General features: G+C 34.5%; 1 protein-coding gene across 3 annotated transcripts in view; it reads right to left on the bottom strand.

Moving 5' to 3' along the window:
- LOC118193271 (uncharacterized) overlaps nucleotides 1–22,835 on the bottom strand; it is an 86,202-nt gene that overhangs the window by 34,468 nt on the left and 28,899 nt on the right. Inside the window, exons 2-4 of one of the 3 annotated variants that reach the window (XM_085814041.1) lie at nucleotides 10,257–13,391; nucleotides 5,337–5,428; nucleotides 1,416–1,592 (exon numbers count right to left, since the gene is read on the bottom strand). In XM_085814041.1, coding sequence (XP_085670167.1) covers nucleotides 1,416–1,592 — 177 coding nt within the window. In that variant the 5' untranslated portion in view covers nucleotides 5,337–5,428; nucleotides 10,257–13,391. The remainder of the gene's footprint in view (nucleotides 1–1,415; nucleotides 1,593–5,336; nucleotides 5,429–10,256; nucleotides 13,392–22,835) is intronic. The other 2 variants (XM_035364325.2, XM_085814042.1) reach the window with 2 other exon arrangements.

The raw sequence follows: 22,835 nt of genomic DNA, 5'->3' as shown, positions 1-22,835 counted from the left end.
CGTAGATATTAATGATAAAATTGATTCGTAAGGAGATAGTTACACTTATGGTCGACTGAACACTTTTTGATGCTGGACAAAACACTTTGATGCAAAAACAGCTAAATTGGATGATCTTGAACTATCCTGTCTAAAGGTGTGGTGATCGAGCCATTGAAGTTACAACATAGCTACGAGCATTAAAATATTAGTTATGTAATTGTGACTGCCCTAAGTACTGGATGTGCTAACCCGATACCACGTGCTGGATGAGTATGACAATGAAGAATGAATGCTTCCAGTGTTATGTCTCTCCGGCTTTCACAATCAAACACGGTCAGCATGATGCTTTAAGCAAAAGCAGCATTCGTCCGAAAAGAAGACGTCAGGCCATCAGTTCATCTGTGGCCATTTACATGAAGATAAGAATGTTCATTTTTCTTTTGCACACAAGTCACGGTGCAAAGGTCGAGGTCCAACAGTCGAGTCAATAAGAGATATGAGGCAGGATGCTCTAACACTAATAATAATTAAGCAATAGCTTAAGTAATAAATCATCCAGTAATATCTACATTTGACCTTACAAAAGTCACAACTTCATTAGAGTTCTTAGAGAACCTTAGCGATCTGCAGCGTGTCTGTCAATAAATCCACTCGATTTCAGGGGGATCGCAGAGCAATAGTTCATCTAATGTCGTTTTAAACCATAACGAATCACAGGACGGAAAATATAACGGGAAGTTAAACAACGTGACTAATTTAGCGTGTAAGATCAGTACACCAAACACAAGTGCACGGAAGCTCAAAATTCTCAGCTAAGGATAATTTTCAAACATTTGCTGCTGGCAAGAAAAATACCGTCATATAACGAAGATAATTATACTATACGTGTCTTTGAAACCCTGTTTGCCATCTCAGTACTGCCCATTAACTGCAGGACGAAGCCTAACTCATTGCTGCTTAAATGGGGGCCTTATTCAACGCCATTATAAAGGAAACTGACTCATACTCAAATTACACATGGAAAAGACCACGAAAACCAGACAGTCAATCCGTTCACCTAGCTTTAACTACCAGTATTCAAAAATCTTAAGATTCGTCTCCTGTTGGAGCGGGAAGCCCAAGCAGTAGTCACCTTGGCTGACTATCTATAATGTTGCAGATCTATGCGGCTATTTTGTATTGTGAAAGGCAACCAGTTTCCTGAACCAAGATATGTTTTGTGACTGTACGATATTTAACAAACAAGAGGAAAAGATATCTGGTGTCTCGGGCTTTAGTGAAGAAAGCCATTGAAATCCTGAACGTTGCCCTCGTGGCTTCCTAGACCTTTTGATAAGAAATTGTCATAAAAATTACTGTACCTGGATTCAAGCGAATGAAAGATAATCAGATTAATGCTTCTATATTTTTCAAAGATATCTAATAATTCATACCTGATAAATTCCTTCTAAGGGTAACAATGGAAATTTGGCGAAAGGAACACCTCTACATATGACTTCGTGATGAGATTTCCGACATGTGCACAAGCGGTTGAAACTGCAGATTTCGTTTCCTGTAGCGCAGAAGAGAAACCAAATGAAAACTGACAGGATGGGCAGCAAAATTACCATCTGAAACAAAGAGCAATTTTTATTTCAGCAGGATAAATAGTATTATATATTATGTAAAGGACATTAGATATTACAATAATTTCATACATTTAATATTATACTTGCACCAGTTATAGCAATAAAAGCTGGCAAATGAGAAATACAGTAAGTAAAAATATGGGGGACACCATCGATGTACCATAGGTCAACTGGTAATGAATCTCACATTAAGTAACTCTAAAAAAATACAAGCTTTATCAGAGTTCACAAAGAAAATGCTAAATTAAGCTGTGGAAATGAGCTTTTTAAGCGTTCCAAAGGATCTACAGTTTACCTTTTACGGTACGTCGCGCAATCCCACCCTACATCTCGCATTGAGGTTTTATTAAAAATAATGATTTAGGGCAAAATGATATTATAATACAATTTCAATGAAATGCGAAATTAACAAATTAAATTGAGAACATTTGTTTTGATGTAACAAAAATGGCCTTTGGAATTCCAAAAAATAAGTTTGTGGGGATTATCTTATTATGTTAAGGGGCAGGAGTAAGGGTAATCATCAGAGTTCCATATTCCCCACGTATTCAGATGCAGGAATTTACCATGTTTATTGTGAAGAAATGTATGGGGAATGGTCTGTGTCCTATTATATAGTAATTTAATGAAGAGTTCGAGTACAGAAATGTGAAGCTTACAATGAGAAACAGATTATATGTGCATCTTCCTGTGAAGCATTATTTCACAGGTCTTGCAAATATTTTGAAGCAAGTTATTTTAGTTGGTATTTGAAATCTGAACAAAGCCACGGAATGATGATTTCAATACCATCTTGATTAAGAGGTGCTTCTTTAAATAAGTCATCTGTTTGATCTTTACTTAAATGGCCATTCTGCCCTTGGATCCATTAAATTTAAATTTTGTAATTAGGAACTAAAGCAAGAAGAGAAATTATGTCTTAAGCTAATGGAGAGGAAGCTAAGGAAATCTTAATCTAATCTATACAGCATATGAAGAAATTACTCGCATTTCCCTCCCCTTTGTTTCTTAGTTAATGATTTAAAATTTTTGAACTTAGCAATCCTTCGACTTACGTAATACTTGATTTCCGTAAATTCGCAGTTACATAAGTGCTCCAACACCCTAACATTCAGATTCAAACCTTTTAATTCCAAATAAAAAAAACCGTAAGTAATTCCTCCTTTTACATATCTGTACTTCCTGCAATATTTCAAACAATGTGAACACAATTAGCTCAGTCACTTGTGTGTTACTGTCAGTGTTTGCTGTTTGTTTACTTTTAAAACGGATTCGAAGCTTTAAAATTTACATTTTACAACAAATAGATATGATAACTTTTAACACTGCACAGGCATTTCAAGGACGTCGATTCAGACTTCGAAATACAAGACAGACCTATAGAGTTCTGGACATTTTTCTTACCACGTGAAGGGAAAAGAAATAGGGAGTCTCCAAGTGAACTCGGGGAGCTGTGTAGACATAAAAATTGCAAACAGTATCATCTCGAAATTCAGGTTTCAACATGTGTTCCATAAAAAGAAAGTAAAGATGCATTCTATGGGAGTGATGATCTTCCCTTCGTCTTAAATTGTAAAACAATTGCAAGAATCAAATGTTACATCATTGTACCAGGTTCTTGCAATGTAGCCGGAGATGTACTCTTTGCCTAATGGTACATCTCCGGCTGTTATATAGTTAAAAAGTGCTATAGACTCTCATTATAGACTTATTTCTACTTCGATATTGTCGGCTCTTAAGGGAATTTTAGGAAATTTTCAAAACAGCATTTAAGGCAATCCGTACACTTTCTCTTTCTATGAAAATAGCTCTGGCATTTCATGTGACACAGTATAATTGCAGTTAAAGTGTAAATTTTATTTTTAAGTTTAAAAAAATACGTGGACAGTTTGTGTGAAATCTACGAGAATACAATTTGCGGCTGAATCAGGTCTGATTAGAAATTGAAGGAAACGATAATATTAATTTGCAAGGCAGAAGGGAGAAAGAAGTCTTTTAAGAACCCCAAATCAGGAAGTATCAAGGTGTTGATCATGAGAAATGAAATTATATAATATTTCAGGTAAAGAATAACACAAGCATTGCCACAAAAATTTGTGATCCAAGAAAGCGTTGTCGGAATCGAACAAATATTATACATATAGGTGTATGAGTGAAACTTTGATGTAAATGATTACAAAACCAAAACAAAAGGATATTACAGGAAAAACTATTAAAGAACAGGGAATTATGACAGGAAAAAATATTAAAGAACGGAGTTTTCTGGTATCATTGTGGGCCACTTTTAGAGTGAATACACAATAGGATATGGGTGGGCATTCAGGCATGCAGGTTCGATACGGCTAATTGCGTCATCTCATTTCACAGTTGCTGTAAGTGAGTCTCTAGTTCTATCAGAACTTCTAGGTAGTGCCGTACTAACAACATTATGAGTCCCTCGGCAATATGCCGAGGTCTCTAGAAAAACTACGTCTATGCTCATGGGAACTCTAGCCAAATAGTCAGCGGGCCCATGCGTTAAGATGGCATTACTCCTAAGTTGTCCAAACATGTTAGATGGGTGATAAGTCTGGAGTTTGAGCACGTCAGAAAAGGGGGATAATGTGATGGAGGCATTCCTGTCACAACCCTAGTGTGTGTGGCCGAGCAATGTGCTGTTGACAAAGACCTCCTCGGAGCCTTGCCATGAATGGTAACAAATATGACTAATGTATGTTATGAACGTATTGCTGGGCCAGGTGTTGTATGCAACTTCAGACTGTACAATCAATCATACAAGCTGTAGAAGAGATGTGTCTCTGTACAGCGGAGGCAGAATTGAGACATTTTCTACGTGGTCTCCAAAGATGTACACTGTCCAGATTGAATCTCGATTCGCCGCAGAGGAAAAGGTTCTCTTTGGCAAAGGTTCGCTGAGGTAGTCTTGAGCCTGGCCGAGGTGTATGCGATCTCTCTCTCGTCTACTGGTTCCAGCACCTCCTCTCGAAAGGTCTAAACAGTCTAGCCCGCGATAGAAGGCGCGGTACACTCTGAAATGACCACTCGACACCCATTATCCTGATGATTATTCCCCTTTCGAATTCTTGACAACTGATAATATTATTGTTCATTATAATATAATGACATGCTTAAGGAAAAAGCGTACTTTTGCAATGCATTAAGTACATGCAAAATACCTTAGTGTAACCTTTCTTATGCGATTGTTAGAACGAAGTTCAACGCTCTCATCATCAAGTTCATGCCAACCGACATTATACAATATACAATCACTTTACATTACTAATCATTTACGTATGTATTAGACAGGTACTTTCATGCCAAGTTTTTTTAGAATACGACATTACATCTTGGCACAGAAAGTTTTATGGCAATGAGCGTAATAAAAATATTTTTGATGATAATAATTAATAGTAATGTTAGTACATCTAATTCATATAACTTTTTATTTATAAACGTTTTCTCTTTCACTCTCTTCAAAGCTGCTTATTTTCTGAAAGTTTAACCTCTCGACTTTTCCCCATCGTCAAATTAGGGTGAAAAAACGGCGTATGAAAGTAAATACAGAATTCAAATTCCAGCTGTTAATAAATTTGCCATATATTCCGTTAAGCTAGAATTAACTATAATATACTTCAGCTATAGATATACACTCAAAAAGTCTGTAAATCGCTCCTTTATCATATTACAATATGCTGAAAATTATGATAATTCATATTTCGAGCTCACCTTTCAGACTAGCATAAGCGATGCCCACCCAAGTATCGCATCCCTTTATTTTATCCATTCTGCATAGCTCTCTGAAAAACACTTCATATCACCTGAAAAAAAAAAAAAAAAAAAAAAAAAAACATTATCATGAGAATGTTGAAGCTAAATTCTCACATTTTTATTACCCTAATTTTAAATGGAAATGTTATTCCAAGCAGAAACAAATTTTTATATGCAGTCATTAGTAAATAGTCAACTTGAAAGCTAAATAATTTTGGGACATATTTAAATTTGGATAAAAAAATAAATTCAACTGCTCTTTGTTATTGCAAGAAAGATAAGACGTAAAGTTAGGTACAAAGAAATAACACTGAAAAATATCAGAAAAGCTAAATGTTATTTTTATATATGGCGAATCAGAACTCACGGGACAAACTTTAAGAGGTGATACAGCAGATTACAGCAAACATTTTTGTATAGCAAGGCATGGATGAAAGAATTGCACTGAGGCACAAACAAGGGCAATGAGACATGAAAGGAAACACACTGGTTTGTTATAGCACCGTTGCCAAGTATTCCTTTGTGCAGTGATAAGGTTTTCAAGTGTTGTAATGTCTTCTGCCTCACAGTTTACAAGAAGTACTCAGATGTGCTATACCACTCAATTCACAAGCTCACGTGCTCTACCAGTCACTTTTCAAAAATTGTCCTCCGACACTAATATATGCTTCGAAGTATGAATGGAGTAACTGACTTACAGATTCAAGGAGTCAGCTATGTTTGCGCACATATCTATACAATATATTCGAGCCTATGAAATCCTCACCAGAATCATTTTGAAAACTCAGATTTAAAAATGTCAGCATGAGAAGTACTCAAGTTTTAATAAATCGTTCTTTCGAGGTGGTAAACCAACTGGCCCCCGCGACAATTCCATTAGATGTCCTCCAAGTAATTGCGCACATGACTGCTAAAATGAATTCGCATTTTACGAACGCTGACCGAAACATCCTGAAGCAAATCTGGAAAAGGTTCTTTCAGAAAAATGCTATAACATCTGCCATCGAATCTCATAAGTAGTAAATATAAGCCGATAAGGAACTAGTTCACAATATTAATTCTCCCATTGAAAAATAACTATACTTGGGTCACACGTGGACGTGAAGTATATATATTTGTAGTTGCCCACATATGGCACAACTTCGTCTGTGAAAATCACACACGAAGATTTGACAACATTGAAAATACCTTCGTGTGTAAAAATCATTACCTCATTTATTAATTACATTGTCTGAAGTCTGGTTGCAGTGTACTCCGTTAGAGCACTCTTTGGGTGTCGGTACTATCTTCCGCAAGGTGAAAGATAAATATCCATGTCTGAGCGTCGTATATCTTTTAGTCGACCAAATTAACTTCAAAGGAACCATTTTCAGAATGTTGACTGTATTTCAGAATGTTGGAATTATTTTGTGGTCAGACATTCTTCTATTGGCAGAAACTTCCTGACACATCCGCAACGTTGTTATCATTTGCAGCCTTATGTAGTATTAGTAATCTCACCGTTTTCTCAGTATTCTTTGTTTTTGTGACTTAAACTCATTTATTTGACAATAACGCTAGAGCAAGTCAAAACATTTTGTGGGCAGAAACGCAGGATTGCATCTGTCGTTGGCATGATATTTGGGTACCTGTTGGGTGAAAGTATGACGTCGGCGAGGTTCATTCAAATTTTGTAGGAGAATCCCTAGGTGAACAGATCCAAGGGTCTTTTGACCTTCTACTCGAGGGAATATCCTGCTCGACGTGTATTTTAAGTGCTCTCAGCCGCAAAGAGACTGTACATTTAAAATATTCAAGCCTTCTCGAATTCGATTACATGAGATAGCATTATTCGAATATGGAAAACACATGTAGACTATCTGCGTAGACGAATGACTTCGTGGAGAACTTATCAAGCTAAAATTTCTCTGTTCACGTTATATATGGTGAAAACCATGAAATCCAACCTGTTTAGCTGGTGTCAAACCCGGGTTGAGCTCGTAGGATTCAGCAGTCTTAACCGCACCTTCGGGATCTGAACCTGGGAATTTAGGCTACGGAAGGCAGCAAAGTTAACCATTACACAGATCTGAGCGATTTTCTTTTAGATCAGAATGAAATATTGAGCGAATAAATTACTTAGGTGAAAATATTACGTTTAAGATAACTTAACCCCTTCCAGTGGCTGGACATTTTCTCATTAAGGAGCCGGGGGTAAGCGAAAAGATTTGTAATTCTGCACCTCATGCACGAAGGCATTCCTACCTTGGCCGCATTCACATTTGAAATCTGCATTACGTCTCAAAGCAATCAGTAAGTGGCAAGAAGAATGGGATTATAGTACCACTGGTCGTCGTACTTATTACCATATTTCTTACGTTACACAAGATAGATGCTGTGGAAATCCCCATCTGACACGTTATATTTCAGGGCATGGCCCTTTTCCTCTTTATTTTGAGAGATTTAAAATAAGCGATTCCAGCTTTTGCACCTGCGGAGAGTTAGGCTCTCCGGAGCATTACCTTGAAAAATGCCCTCTTACAGAAGGCTTACATATCAGATTCCCTTCGCAAAATCGTCAAGCCTTTTGCAAATTTCTAATCAAGCAGAGGCACTTGATTAATAAAATTAACAAGGTTATGGAAAAGGTTAAAGGTCTTGGAATAGACCTGTGCCAGGTGTAGCATTCATAGGCATAATGCATTGATGCAAAGTACATAATCTTCGTGGTAAACTCTGGTTTAATGCTACATTTATAAATTTTAGTGATATTCTAATAACGGACTGATCTAATGAAATGATCATTGTACTGTATCTTATGTACTGTATCTTATGCAATCTGTAATAACGGAATAATCTAATAACGGACTGATCTAATGAAATGATCATTGTACTGTATCTTATGCACCCCCTATGAAAAACAATATGTTTACTTTCCTTATTAGTTACCACAGTCTTAACGTACCCTTTCAAATAGTCACTCAGTACAAATTCTATCAAATTTTGTGTCTCTGAAATGTAAAAGTAAAATATTTCATAAGAAATTACTGTACCAGTGTAGTGTATTGTAGCAAATATGAGGGTACACCATTATTGGTTTTTGTTGTTCCAGAATGCTTACATTTGTATGAATGATACTTATGGCTGAATTTGTGAAGCACATTAAGTATGTACTTTTCAATGATCCTCATGACTTGATCCTGTATTTGTATGATCCTATATTCCACATTCTGCTCCTAATTATGTGTATTATTTTGTATGGCATATTCTATGTATATATATATACAGCGCATTATTTATTTACTTATTTTTATTTATTTATTTTATTTATTTATTTTATTTATTTTTTGAATGTTTTTATGTATGAATAATATAATAATATTTAATCATATAATTAATTGATACTTAGTATTTTGCATTTTAACCTTTTGCATTTTAACTGTACACGCACCAGCATTATGTTTTAATAATCCTGTTTGATTATATACTGTATCATGCATAGGTAGGATATTGTATTTTTTTTTTTAATTTTCTTTCTTTCTTTATTTTTTTTAAGGTTTTTATGCATGAATAATATAATATTATTTAGTCATATAACTTAAATCGATACTTAGTATTTTACATCTTAACTTTTGCATTTTAACTGTATACGCACCAGCATTATGCTTTAATAATCCTGTTTGATTATATACTGTATCATGCATATGTAGGAATTTGTATGGTTTATTTATATTGTACGATATCGTAAGTGCTGTAAAGTATGACCTGTAGTCCCACTAGTCTCTAGATAAGGGTGGACGTGGTGCTATTACCAATTAACCATAACGGTAAAGGGATGGTGCCCACGTCCTCCGTCACTAAACTAAACTAAACTAAACTAAACCCATGAAGTAGGGAAAGGAAGACAACACAGACCGCCAATCCCTACGCAGAATTCGAATTCAAAAATTCATATTTTGATTTCGGACTGCCACTGACACAACTATTACAATATTATGGAAAACGCTTTTAGAAAATTAATATTTAAAAATTATAGGCAATTTATGTGAAAAAGTATTTATGTGAAAAGAGAAAAATTATTAGAACTCTTAATACATTTTGTAAAACCACATGATATTAATCTGAGAATTCTACAAAACTAAAATCCATATTAATATTTTAATATAACAATAGTATTAGGTATTACTACTAAAAACAAGCTATACTTTTATTCCGTAAGGTTATAAGTAATAAAATAATCCGCAGACTACACAGATAATATCAGTTATATCATAAACCACAGATTATAAAATTAAAATATATAAGCAATTGTTAAAACACAGTAATATTTATACCAATTAATGTGCTCTAACAATCAGCAAATTGTAAATAATGACTACTCACAATTATTGAAACACACTGCTATTTATTTACTTTTTTGCAGCTAAAGAATCAAGTTGAGAGAATTAATCAACTAGGAGAATAGAACTATAGGTTAATATATAGATTAACTAATAGAATTAATCGATGAAAAAAGAATCTAAAAAACCCCCAAAACCAAAAAACAAGTTAACCCCCCAAAAACCAGTTAAATTGCTTATATTTCAGGAATGAATTTACAAAAATAAGTTATGCTTTCTTAACAGTGCAAGCTAATAATTGGTGACGTTCTGAATGAAGTTTACGGTAAGAACAGCTATCTGTGGCACGTTTTGATTTACAGTTATATGTTCTGAAACACTGTAAATTATGATGGGATTGCTTTATTTTTCAAGAATATGGAAAGAAAAAGACAAGAACAAACATCTGCACTTTAACAGTTCGGAATTAAGTTAATGTACATATTACGAGGTAATCAAAAACGTTCTTGCCGTTTTGGACAGTCAGAAAGAAAAAGTCATAAAACAAATAAATAATCACCTCTAATCTTCAAAGTAATCAGCATCGCATACAGTGTCTTTTGCTAACGATTGGCTAGCTGTGCGATGCCATCTTGGTAAAACTCAGAAGTCTTGGACGCAAAGAAGACCGTGACGGCCTTTTCGAGGTCTGGCCGATTGTTGAAGGATTCCCAGGAAGGTGGTTGTCCAGGAAATGTAAAAGGTTGTAGTCTGGTTGGCTCGAGATCTAAGGACTTGTACGCGAGGTCTACCTGAACATTGCCTAGCTGTTTGTTCGTTAACGGTATCATCTCCAAAGGCCTGGTAAATTCGGCGACTTGATTCTGCTGCTGACAGATCCACTTTAAAATCATACAGCAAACAACTCCGAACGAGCGCCTTTGACGCCTTCATCAATCAGCCGCTGTGTGAGCTATGTTTGAAGACTTAGACTCTATAATTGACCGAGCTATTGCGAAGAGCAATGTTGCCGGTTCCAGAAATAAAGCCCAAGGGCACTTGACATAAAGAAATCCGGACGTGAAGAAAATCTCAGATGAGAAAACGGAGAAAATGGGAAGAAGAGAAGTACCAAAAGGAGCAAGACAATCCAATCGGATAAGTACGCAAAACGTGACGAGCGATCACAGCTTTCAAGGAGGACCCAAGACATTACAAATCAATGACAACAATATGAGAAGATACACTACAGCAATAGTTCCAATGACAAATTCAAATACAACTAAACAACCTCAATCAATAGTGCTAAATACAACACAATACAATACAACTATACAACACAGTTTTAATAAAACTATTCAACGCAATACACTACAGCAACTCACCAACAACCTAAGCAACCTATTTACAACACTACTATATCATCACAATGCGAGAAATCTCACAGCATTAGTTTTATCAATCTCCAAGAATAATATTCAAGCTACAGAAGAACTTCAATCAAAATCAGATGCATTGGAAGTATAAACAGCTACCAATTACCGATGCAACGCGATTTTATACTCTTGGTCTATGTCCGAACTCCCATCCGCCCACCAGCGGTCGAGCGGTAAAGTCGCTGAACACTGGTAGTTTGGTCCGAGGTTCGGATCCCGCGAACGGGCTGGCTGCATGGGTGTTTTCGTGGTTTTCCCCATGTGTAACGTGTATACGAGCCAGTTCCCTTAGAAAGTCCTCCACCAAGGCATCCCTCCCCTTAGGCAGATAGCCCTAGTGTGCTTTCCCGTAATTGCTCGCCAGGTTTGGCGACTATTTTTATGTTGGAGCTGACTAATTTTATGTTGGGGGGTAACTCTTCCAATGTCATATCAGAAACGGCAAGAATTTTTTTGGTTACCTTATCTAAGTTAAAGTGTGGGAAACTCTTAAAATAAGAGTCCGCATTTAACGAATATTTTTATTCCTATTTTAGCAGAACAAATCAAACCTATCTGCAGATCAACTTAATAATGTGAACAGCAATTGCCTTCGAATTTTAATGGTAAGATATGCAAATTTAATTTAATGTATCATATTTGAAAACGGTTATGCAGGGTGAGGTAGGAATTCCTTTAGTTAAACTTTTGAAATATTTCAGTTCACGGACCTTTTCCATAAAATGTCTTAAATAGGAAATAGGATAAATAAATAATAAGCATGCTGTACCGTTTAGTACTGTGCGTATAAACTCATTTGCGTACTCGTTTATCAAATGGCTCAATAGCTCGCCAAAGGTCAAATCGTGTATTTGAGCCTTGAAGCCTTCACTTGCTTCGAAATATGCTAACCAGCCACATTATGACAGCAGGAAAGGGGAATACGTTAATTCGTATTTTCCTCATTTTTTTAATGGGCGACTGGAGAGAGGTATAAGAACCAGTCTACCAAATTTAAGCGGTAACTGTTTATCGGCCTTCACATATAATTTTGGGATGATTAGCATTTTCAGAGTTAAAAACGTGAAAAAAAATCATGTAGTAAACACATTTATCATAAAGGTGAAAATTATTTTACGGTTAAGCAAATTTAATTGCTGTTTCGCTAAGCATTAAAAAAAAGAGACCGAATTAAGAGGGCGATTGCTGTCCTTTTGACAAATATATTATATTGTTTTTATTAGAGATATGAAATAGAGATATTTTACTAGATATATGAGACAGAGATATTTTATTAGAAATATTACGTTTTGGAATTAAAAAGCATGGCTTTTAAATTGCTTTTTGATTTATTTTTACATCGTTGAAAGTTTTTTGGCCGAGTTTTATATTGCTTAACATTAGGCATTTTGAATTTTACAATACTTAACATGAGGTTTCGTTTGAATTTTGTATTGCTTAGCACGATGTTTCTTTTGAATTTTGTACTCTTTAACACATAAAGTTTCTTTTCAATTTTGTATTTCTTAACTTGACGTCTGTTTAATTTTTCACGGCTTAACATAACGTCTTTGCTGAGATTCCAGTTAAATATCTGCTAGTTACCAGGTGGTCATGCTAACTGCTTACACCAAGGAACTGTGCACGTAAAAAAGTTATAATTCTTTACATAAGCACTTTCTCACTTAAAGGACTCTTGAGCTAGTCAGAGACCCGTTGACCAAATCCAAGTGGTGAAGAATTATCGTCTATCACCTTTAATTTGGATTCCATTACAGCGATTTTTTATTTATTTATTTATTTATTTTTGAAGAGGAAACAGCAAAACCAACTGCGCCTGTAGCCGGTATTCGAACCACGGAACTTTCGACTGCCAGTTGGACTTGGTACCAATTGCACTACAAGAATAAGCAAAGGAAAAGGCGAGAATTCCATATTACTGAATAAAATTTTTGCATTAGCTTTGCTCTTATATTTTGAGAATCAAATAATACAAAAGAAAAATTTGACTACTCAGACAAGAAAAAAGACACACAAAAAAGTCCAGACAGAAATCGAAACATTAAAATGTATTTTGTTTTGAAAAATAGATACCTCGAAAAGGATTATTTATACTAGCATAACTTGGAAAATACATGTATAATAAAATACAAGTATTTTGCTCTGTTATATATTCAGATTTATATTTAAGAACACTATAAAACGGAACTGAAATTCATATGTGCATCAAACAGCTTGAGAACAGAGTAGAAAGAGAGTTTTATTGGAAATATAATACTGTTTTCCCGAGGAAGAGAATCCTAAGAGAAATGGGATGACAGAATATTTAAAAAAAAAAAAAAAAAAAAAAAAAAAAAAACATATGTGAAATATATAGTATATCAACAAATAACAATACATTTCAGTCCAGTCAAGAAAGGGTGAATTATACATACTAAGAATAGCTCAAAGAAATACATTGAAATTTTTATCAACAGCAGAATGTAAATATCAAGAAACAAATCAGCTAATATATATCGTTTCAATCCAAGTTCTTGTAACGTTCCTTATTTCTTGGAGGTCATAAATATACATTCCCCATTGCGAAAATATTTTAAGATGAAGCTAAAATTCCCGCGTGTTTTGATATATACGTGAATATTCAAATATTTTCCTTTATATTTTATACTATATGAATCACAAAATGCCACTCATACTCAAATGTATAATAACAGTTTCGTAGAAATTAGGAAATCTATTTTTGATAGTGTTGTTCTATCGTTGTAGTTACATTTAGTAAGACTTTAAACCTGTTATTAAAAACGAAACCCCAAACGCTCGACTCATATATGATAAAAACTGAACGAAAAATTTAATTAAAAAATTTGAAATTTTCTACATTTTCTTTTTTTTAGCACTTTTGAGAAGTCGGTTAAAATAAATAGGAATGACTTGAGATTGACCTTTTCCCCTTTAATATTCTTGGTTTGGTTTATTTAATTACGGCAAAGCCTCGAGGGCTATCTGTCTTAAGGGTGGGATGCCTTCATGGAGGACATTCTAAGGGAACTTGACTCGTATATATGTTACACATGGGGAAAGCCCCGAAAGTGCCCATTCGCGAGATTTGAAGCTCGGACTCAACTGCCAATGAGCGACTGTATCGCTCGACCGCTCTGGTGGGCTCTCATTAATATCATTATGTTATATTTTGTGCTTGACTAGTGCGCAGTATTTTGTATTTGATAACTGTGTGGCATTTGTTGAAACCGTCCAACCAGTATAGTGGTTAGCGTCGCTGGCTGCAGTGGCAAAGGACCCGGGTTCGAATCACGGAGAAGGCATGGATGTTTATAAATGTATAGTGTCGATGCGGTATGAGGGCACTCTAAATATGCGTACCCGTCATCTTGAGGTGCTGTCCATCAAAATTGGGGGCGGAACTGAGCTAAGTCGCACTGTCACCTGTAAGGTGCTCACAGGCGTAATCTTGCGCTGCTTGCCAAGAGGAATTTCAAGGGCTTGGGCTGATTGTAAGTCAGACAAGCGAGCGTTAGTCAACAACAAACAATATTTGTTGAAGGAATTTTCATCCAAGTAATACGTAGATTTTCGAATGCTAAAACTGCGTTATTAATATTTCTCATGCAGTTTTATAATCTTGAATTCATATTATAAAAAGAAAAGAAGAAAAATCGGAAATCTTTCGGATTTTACATTACGCCTAAAAGGAACTTTTTTTTAACCTTTTGTGTGTTACCTTTATTTATTAAATGTTCTTTGCACTTAAACTATAAAATTCAATTTAACAGCAATATCGCAAAACAATTTTAAAATGAGCATATCTTTAGAATTTCCAGACAGTTCCGCGCACTGGAGATAAACAGGTTTCCCCCCCCCCTCCTCGTAGAGTGTTACCATTGCTCGCTTTCAAATCGTTCAGTTTGCTACTCAAAAATTCGTTAAAGCTTTACAAAATATGAAATCGATAATAAAACAAATTCCAAATTTCAAATTTCGGTTTCCACATGCCCATATTCGCAGTAGGATTACGGCATTCAAAATTCGATGGCTCTATATACCGTTGAGACCTTTTAGTCTTACGGTAACGTTGAATCCTTCTTACCGTTGAGACTTTTTATAGAGACTTTTTTTCTAAATTACTTTGTTATTTTTATTTATGTAGAAATTCAAAGACTTGCTTAACCTCATTTACGGCTCTTACACGTAGTCTCAAATTTGAAAATTAAAAATCTTATTCAGTTTTTGTCGTAGGTCTGTCATATGTCTTATGTTTTATATTTTGCAATGAATTGAAACTTTTACTAGCTATAGCTTTACGTCGGTCAGATAAAAATTTAGATTTGGTAATTGCTACAAAATTCATGTACATTTATAGAAAATGTCAGCATCTTTATATCAAGAATCACATATGTGCAGCAGGAGAGCACCGTTTGAGCACCAGGATCTCTAACTTGCAGTCGGAGTGCACAGCAAGCCCTCAGGGGGTGTTAGACGCAACCTGCAGTCAGTTAATTGATAAGGGAGAGGATCGAGATGAGAGAGCTTTTTTAATATAAGATTAAGTTTTATTTACTGGCGATGATTTTTTGTAACTTAAATTTTAGTTAAAAATGGTGCGGTGGTGCATTTAATTACGGCAAAGCACACTAGGGCTGTCTGCCTAAGGGGAGGGATGCCTTCGTGGAGGACTTTCTAAGGGAAACTGGCTCGTATACCCGTTACACATGGGGAAAACCACGAAAACACCCATGCAGTCAGCCCGTTCGTTAGTTAAAAATGTTTTACTTGTATGTACAGTTTCAGCTTTTATTTTCGCATTACACTGCTTAAAATTAGTAAAGAAACAACCTTGAGCTTGACTTGAATTTTGATAAAAAACTAAGGAAGGGGAGGCATCCATTCTAATACTAAATTATAACTTCTAAAGCTGGTGAGGGCTGACAGATCGTTGTAATGGACAAACACACATTTATTGTTGGTATCTCAAAACTGATAAATAAAGACCCATACTGCTCCATCCCTAAAGATCCTACAATTTCGGACCTCACAAAAGTCAAAACAGCTGTTAAAGTTTCGCTTATACTCCCAATTCGGTTTAAAAAATCACTTATTCCACCTATTGCTAACCGTGCTAGATTTTATGTTCTCCACAACGTCTAGAACACTGGTATTGCATTTCGACCTATAGTTTTCAACTTAGGAATGGCATCATAAATTTAGCCAAATATTTAGGTTCCAGATTTTCTCTTTTAATTTCTAATAATATTCATACTGTGAAAAACTTTTTTTAAATTCGTCGATAAACTTAAATGTATTCCTCCCTACGCTCCATTATGTTTTTTTTTTTTTTTTTTTTTTGTTTTTTTTTTTGTTTTGTTAAATTACTGTTACATGTCTTGAAGCTAGGCTACAAGAATTCCATTCCACGCATACAGAAATTGAAGAGTTAATTTCTCTTACTAAAGTCTCTTTAGGTCAGAACCACTTTGCTATCCAAAATGAATATTATCACAATATTGAAGAATAAGCTATGGGTAATCCTCTCAGTCCCGTACTCCTGTTATTTTACATGCACTATTTTTAGGTCAAATTATTTGAGAAACTATCACTGCATCTCTGGATTCACTATGAAGCGTGCTTTTTGATGGTAATAAAGAATATTTATCCCAGATTTTATCTAATATAAATTCATTTGATCCTGCAATACAGTTCACTTTTGAAATTGAATCTGACAATACCCTTCCCCTCCTTGATATTCTTATAAATTCGCCATAAATCTAATTTCTGCGTTACCGTTTACCATAAATCCTTTTCTGTTTGTTTACAGCCCCATTCTAAGTCATGTGACCCGGCTAAGCAAAAAATGGCTTCTTTTTATTATTAAGTATTTTGCTTTACTGCTACGAATAATATTAATACTATTATGTATCAAAGTTTGTTCCTCAGAACCTCTGCTTATTAATGAATCAATTATTTGAAATCAGGTTTCACTGACCAAGGATTTTCTCGTTTGGTCATTGATAAAGCCTTTAAAAAAAGAAGCCATTCCGCTATTAGAAATAACATTAATAACTTTGTCGTGCTTCCATTTCACCCATCTGTTAGTTTCAAAATTGCACGGATTTACCAAAAGTTCCCCTTTCAAGTCATTTTCTCGTGTACCAATAAAATCCTTGGTTCGTTTCTTAAAGATTTTTAACTTCAATTCTTGGGGAATGTATACCATACCGTGTTAGTGTGGTTTGAGCTATATCTACCAAACTAAACGAGAGTTGAAATTATGTGCCAAGAAACATGAAATTTAAGCCAGAAAAGGCGAAATTAACAAGTCTTCGATAGCTAATCATAGTTGGGAATTTAACTATAATATTGACTTTGGACCTGTAAAAATTATCCATATAGCTTCTTCCATTGGTGAATTAGTTTTTCTTGAAATGTTTCACATTCACAAAGATTTAGCTTGTTTAGGTAATGAATTTAAGTCCAACCTAGTCCTTTCTAACGCTTTTAAACTTCTATTAATTTAATTTTTCAACTTCCGTTACTGATTTTGCCGATCGATGGCACTATCTTCCTCTTCACGTTATTGCAGTAGGGTATAAACAGGACCGTTACGACCACTGCTTTCCAACTAGGCCGATTGCCTCTTAATTGCGTTACGACATAGACATAGACATAGCTGCTTTCCATTCTCGCAAATTTCTTTGCTCCTACACTTAACCATATACTATTACTCTTAAAATCTACCAACTTTGTTTTATAGTAAAACATGAACTAGACAAAAAAGCTGAATTACCTATATGGTATACAGAACATAGATCAGAACTTTCAAGAATTAGTAAAAAAGAGCATTCAACTATTGAAAAGGTAATTATATTTTATATAATCATGCACACATTTCACATATTCAGTGGCGTAGCGAGGGGGGCAAGGGGGCGCCGCTCGCAGAGAGACGCCAAATGGTCTCCAAACAAGATTTTCATCATATCACTGTTTTTCTTTCTGGGGGGGGGCGCCAAAAAGGTATTTTGTCCTTCTGACACTGGAAGAAAGTAGTCATAAAAATCTATATAAGCTAGTTCAATATGTCAGCAACAGAGTATGTGATATGTATGTTCAATATGTAATTTTGTATTTATGCTGTGCCAGGTTCTCATACATAAAGTTCGTACTGTTTCTGAATGCTGTAATGTATCTGTACATGTTTATATCTTTTATTTATGGCACCTAATTTATACTAAGGATCACGCGTACCTCAATGGCATGCTTCTTGTAAACTTTAACTATCATGATAACGTATATGTATGGGTGTATATATCAATATGAGTGAGCGTATGTATACTTTTATTTGTTTCGGAATATCTATGTACGTAAGTGTGTATATATCTGTATATGAGTTTGTATTTATATGTATATACATATATTTTAATTGTACTCTTCTTCAAGTGCCTTGAATGCACATGTATATATTTCTTTGTACGTTGTTGTACTCTTCTTCAAGTGCCTTGTATGCATATGAATATCTCATTCCAGTTAACGATCCTAATTCCAATCCATCTTTGCCTTCGGCCTTTAAAGAAATTATGTTTTAGTTCTGGTTTCATCAACAGATGGCACCACTTGCTTATTCTTGTCTAGGCTTTCTTATCTTATCTAATCATTATAGCCTATCTCGTTCATTTGCGGTTTTGCAGCTGAGGATGGTAGTTCGGTAAAACCGTCAAAACTAGTCCTGCAAAAATTTTGAAAATATAATGCTGATTTTTGTTGCTTGACTTCTGAATTAGTAAAGGTTCCTCTTCCCAGGACTGGGAGAAAAAGGGAGGGACTCCCCCCTCTTCCGAAATAAAAATTATCTGACAACATCTATCGAAAACTAAGATTGCTTTTTTTGCATAATTTTAAATTTTACATTGGCAAGTTCTCTTCCAATGAGAAGATGCCTTTCAAATATTAAGATTAAGGATACAGGGTTGGTTAAATATTTTCCAAGAAACATTTTGAAGAGTTCATCAATGAACTTCTGCTTAATTTTATAAATGTCGTCTGCTCAGCCGGGGCTGCCCAAGGATGCGGCCTGGTAGCTAGTGGTTGACTCCCGCCGAGTTGGTAACCAGTTCGGCATGGATACCTGGGTCGGAAGTACACTCAGCGGTTTACCTCCCCTAACCAATATACCGTCAGGGAGGCTTAATCCTAAATACTAACCAACTTATCACGAGAGCACTAAAAGCACTATAAAGCATGCCTTATAATTTAACTGCGTTAAAATCAACTAAGATTGTCTATATTACTAGACATTTCACTATAAACGACGAATCACTTTTTAAATTGTTGTCACCAAATGTTAGAGTCCTGCATTATATTTGAAGAAATTAAATAATGAAAAATCTGCATAAATGTATGTCTATTTCACGCATTGTGATAAAACAACGGTACATAGAGCCATCGAATTTTGAATGACGTAATCCTCCTACGAATACGGACATGTGGAGGACCAAATTTGAAATTTGGAATTTGTTTTAATATCAATTTCGTATTTTATAAATCTTTAACGAATTTTCGAGTAAAAATGTCAACGATTTAAAAGCGAGCAATGGCAACACTCTACGGGGGGGGGGAACCATTTTATCTCCAGCGCGCGGAACTGTGTATCAAAAATTCTAAAGATATGCTCATTTTAGAATTATTTTGCGACATTGTTATTGAACTGAATTTTATGGTTTAAGTGCAAAGAACATGGTATTTAGTAAATAAAGGTAACATACAAAACATTAAAAAAAAGCCTCTTTGGACGTAATTTAAAATCTGATTTTTTTTTTTTTTTTTTTTTTTTTTTTTTTTTTTTGGCTACTAGCCTCCAAAATAGATATGCAATTTCGCGCATCCAGCTAAAAATTAATAGTAACTGAGATGCGTTTATTGTTTTGAAGTCGCTTAGTTTGATAGTAAAAGACATATTTAATTTGAAAGAAAAGTTAAATACTTTATGCTTTCCCTACTGGCAACTTACTGACGCGTGGAAGATGGAAATACTTTATTTCAGGCAGCGGCAATACGTAAATTGCTGAATTTATTGATTAAATGTGAAAGGCAAGTAATGTTGGACTTTGCCGAGGGGTAGCATGTTTCTTTAAAATAGCTGAGTTAAATTTGAAAGCTTTACGTTTTGCGACGTTACGGACAACGTTATACATTCACTTACTTTTGCTGACGTTTATGACGTTACGTACTCATATGATTTACCGTGTGGCAACACATTGTTTTTTTAATTACCGATATTTTAAATAAAAACTAGCATGAAACATAAATAAATAAGTAAATAAATTTAAATTCCACTTTCGAGGTACAGATGTTCTGTGGACCGGCTACATGTGAACAAATTTGGCGGCTCCACATGCCGCCGTTTTTTTACTATGCTAGAAACATACATGAATGAGTAGAGATTCTTCATCAATTAATAACATATACTATTAGTTTACATATGAGGGGTATTTGTAGTACTGATTAATATTATGCGTACTTTAAAACAAGTACGACATGGGTTAAAAATGTTGTGTTTATAAACTGTGACAGAAATTGCATTTAATCGCTTGTTTTCAGTTTCCAAGCTAATTATATTCAGTTTCTAATTTTGTAACATCTATTTTTGTTCACATCCAAAGCTTAGCTAATGTATCCCACAAAGCTAAAACTTTTTAAATTTTCCCAAAAAAGGATGGATGGAGAGAAATAGACTGAAATTGTGTGTATGTTAATTAATATTTATGAGTGAACGTATGAGTGGTCGTAAGTCCTTTACGGTTGGCTGACGTGTGTTCATATTCGAGCATGCACGTCCACATGGCAAAACAGTTTATTGAATTTCAAATTACCAAGGGTGTAATTAAGATGGATAACTTTCCTTGTTAATAAATGTTCTCTTAGCTCCAAGTTTTAATTTTTGTTGGGTGTTTCATTTCCATTCGAGAGAAGTAAATCAAAATGAGAGCGTGGTTGGTATTAAATGTAATATATTAGCACAAAATATAATTTTAAGTGTTACTTAATTTTAGACTAAAAACATTACACAGCTTTATTTGCATTAGCAAAAATAAGTAAATAAATAAATAAAATGAAACTAATAAATAATTAAATATTACATATTCTACGTTATAATCCTGCTTACGCTAATGACAGGCATATTAATTTCCCCCTCATCTTTAATTCTTTGGATTATCACCCCTATTGCCTCCTAAATGCTCATTACCTCAATTTTTATGTTTTCTTCTTTTAGCGATTTTATATTAAAAAAACCTAATTTATATTCTTGAATAAAAGATGCTTAATTTTTCATTCAACTTTATTCTAAAAATGTAGAACGTATGAAATGATTTGAAGCCAAAATTTAGATTCAAATTTGTCCTACAACAAACTTATTATCTTTATTTCTAGGAATTTATCGACATAATAAATTCCAGGTTTTTATACTCATTTTTATCTTGCCGTAAAATTAAGCTATCTTTATGTTTACTATAGCTTCCATAATTAAAATACTTGCCATTTTTCATTTATAACGTTGTCAAACTCACATTTAAGTCTTTCTTGATAGTTGAATAGGTTTAGCCATGGTTTTATTGAAACTAGGAGTTTGTAATTATCGTTGTATTCTGAAGGTTTATTTATGAAATAATACTTTTTGCTGATTTAAATGCATACAGAATTTCAAAAAGATCAAATTTTACTCACTGGGAAAATTATTTCTAACAATACGAAACATTTCATACAATACATTGCAGGAAAAAGTAAAAAATTCGCAATGTCACTCATGTTATACATGTGGCTTTCACATATAGGCATGAGTTTGAATCTTCTTTAAATGGGTTGGCCGCATTTCCATTTTTGGTTTTCCGCACATGTAACGTGATTAAGAGCTAGTTTCGGTACTGAAATCTTCGTGAAGGCAGCACTTTCCCCGACAGATAACGTGCTGCCATCTAACATCCATATTTTTACAATGATGCTGGTAATGACAGCATGCACAAAAATCACTTTCATGAAATATTAGAGGAAGCATTTAAATTAGATTATATTTGAAGATGTAGGGAAGTTAGTTGTGTAAATTTAAGTGTCATTTTATCTTTTCGTTACCTCTCGCCGGCATGTAAATGGGATACGTGTATATAGGGTGTCTCAAAACATTGACCTCGGATTTTATTCCTTAAATATGATCATAAACATATAACGTAAATTACAGTTACGTAAAATAAGGTACAGAATTTTATGAAATAAATTAAAATTTTCAGGTAATTTAATTTAAAGAAATGAAAAATTTACATTTTTGTATGGCCTCTGTACAGAAAAATTCTCAGTTAGCAAAATGTGTTCCATATATCGATAAGTTCATGTACAATATTTCAGCATTTTGTTATAAAAATTCGCAGAGACATGTTTAAAACGGTTGGTGAAGGGTTAATCATAAATTAAAACGCAAATGCTTACAGCTATATTGCGCATATCGGGATGAAGAAACGCATCATAAGTATCTAAAATATAAGTCTTATCTTTAATTTGATTTACAAATTTACAAAACTATGCTTCCTGAAACTCATATCCAGGCACAAGTCAGCATTTATGTAATTTCATATATCTGCGACTTTTTCTGATAAAATACTGAGATTTCGTATGTGACCTTATTAGTGCATGAGCCGCATGTTTCTAATTGAGAATTGTTCTGTACGGGGGCCATATAAAAATGCCAA

This window comes from Stegodyphus dumicola, chromosome 3 (genome assembly GCF_044657685.1).
Source record: "Stegodyphus dumicola isolate Sdum_Otavi_A_Nest chromosome 3, ASM4465768v1".
Taxonomy (NCBI): domain Eukaryota; kingdom Metazoa; phylum Arthropoda; class Arachnida; order Araneae; family Eresidae; genus Stegodyphus; species Stegodyphus dumicola.
The sequence above is the reverse complement of the archived record's forward strand: the minus strand, read 5'-3'. Positions and strand labels throughout refer to the sequence as shown.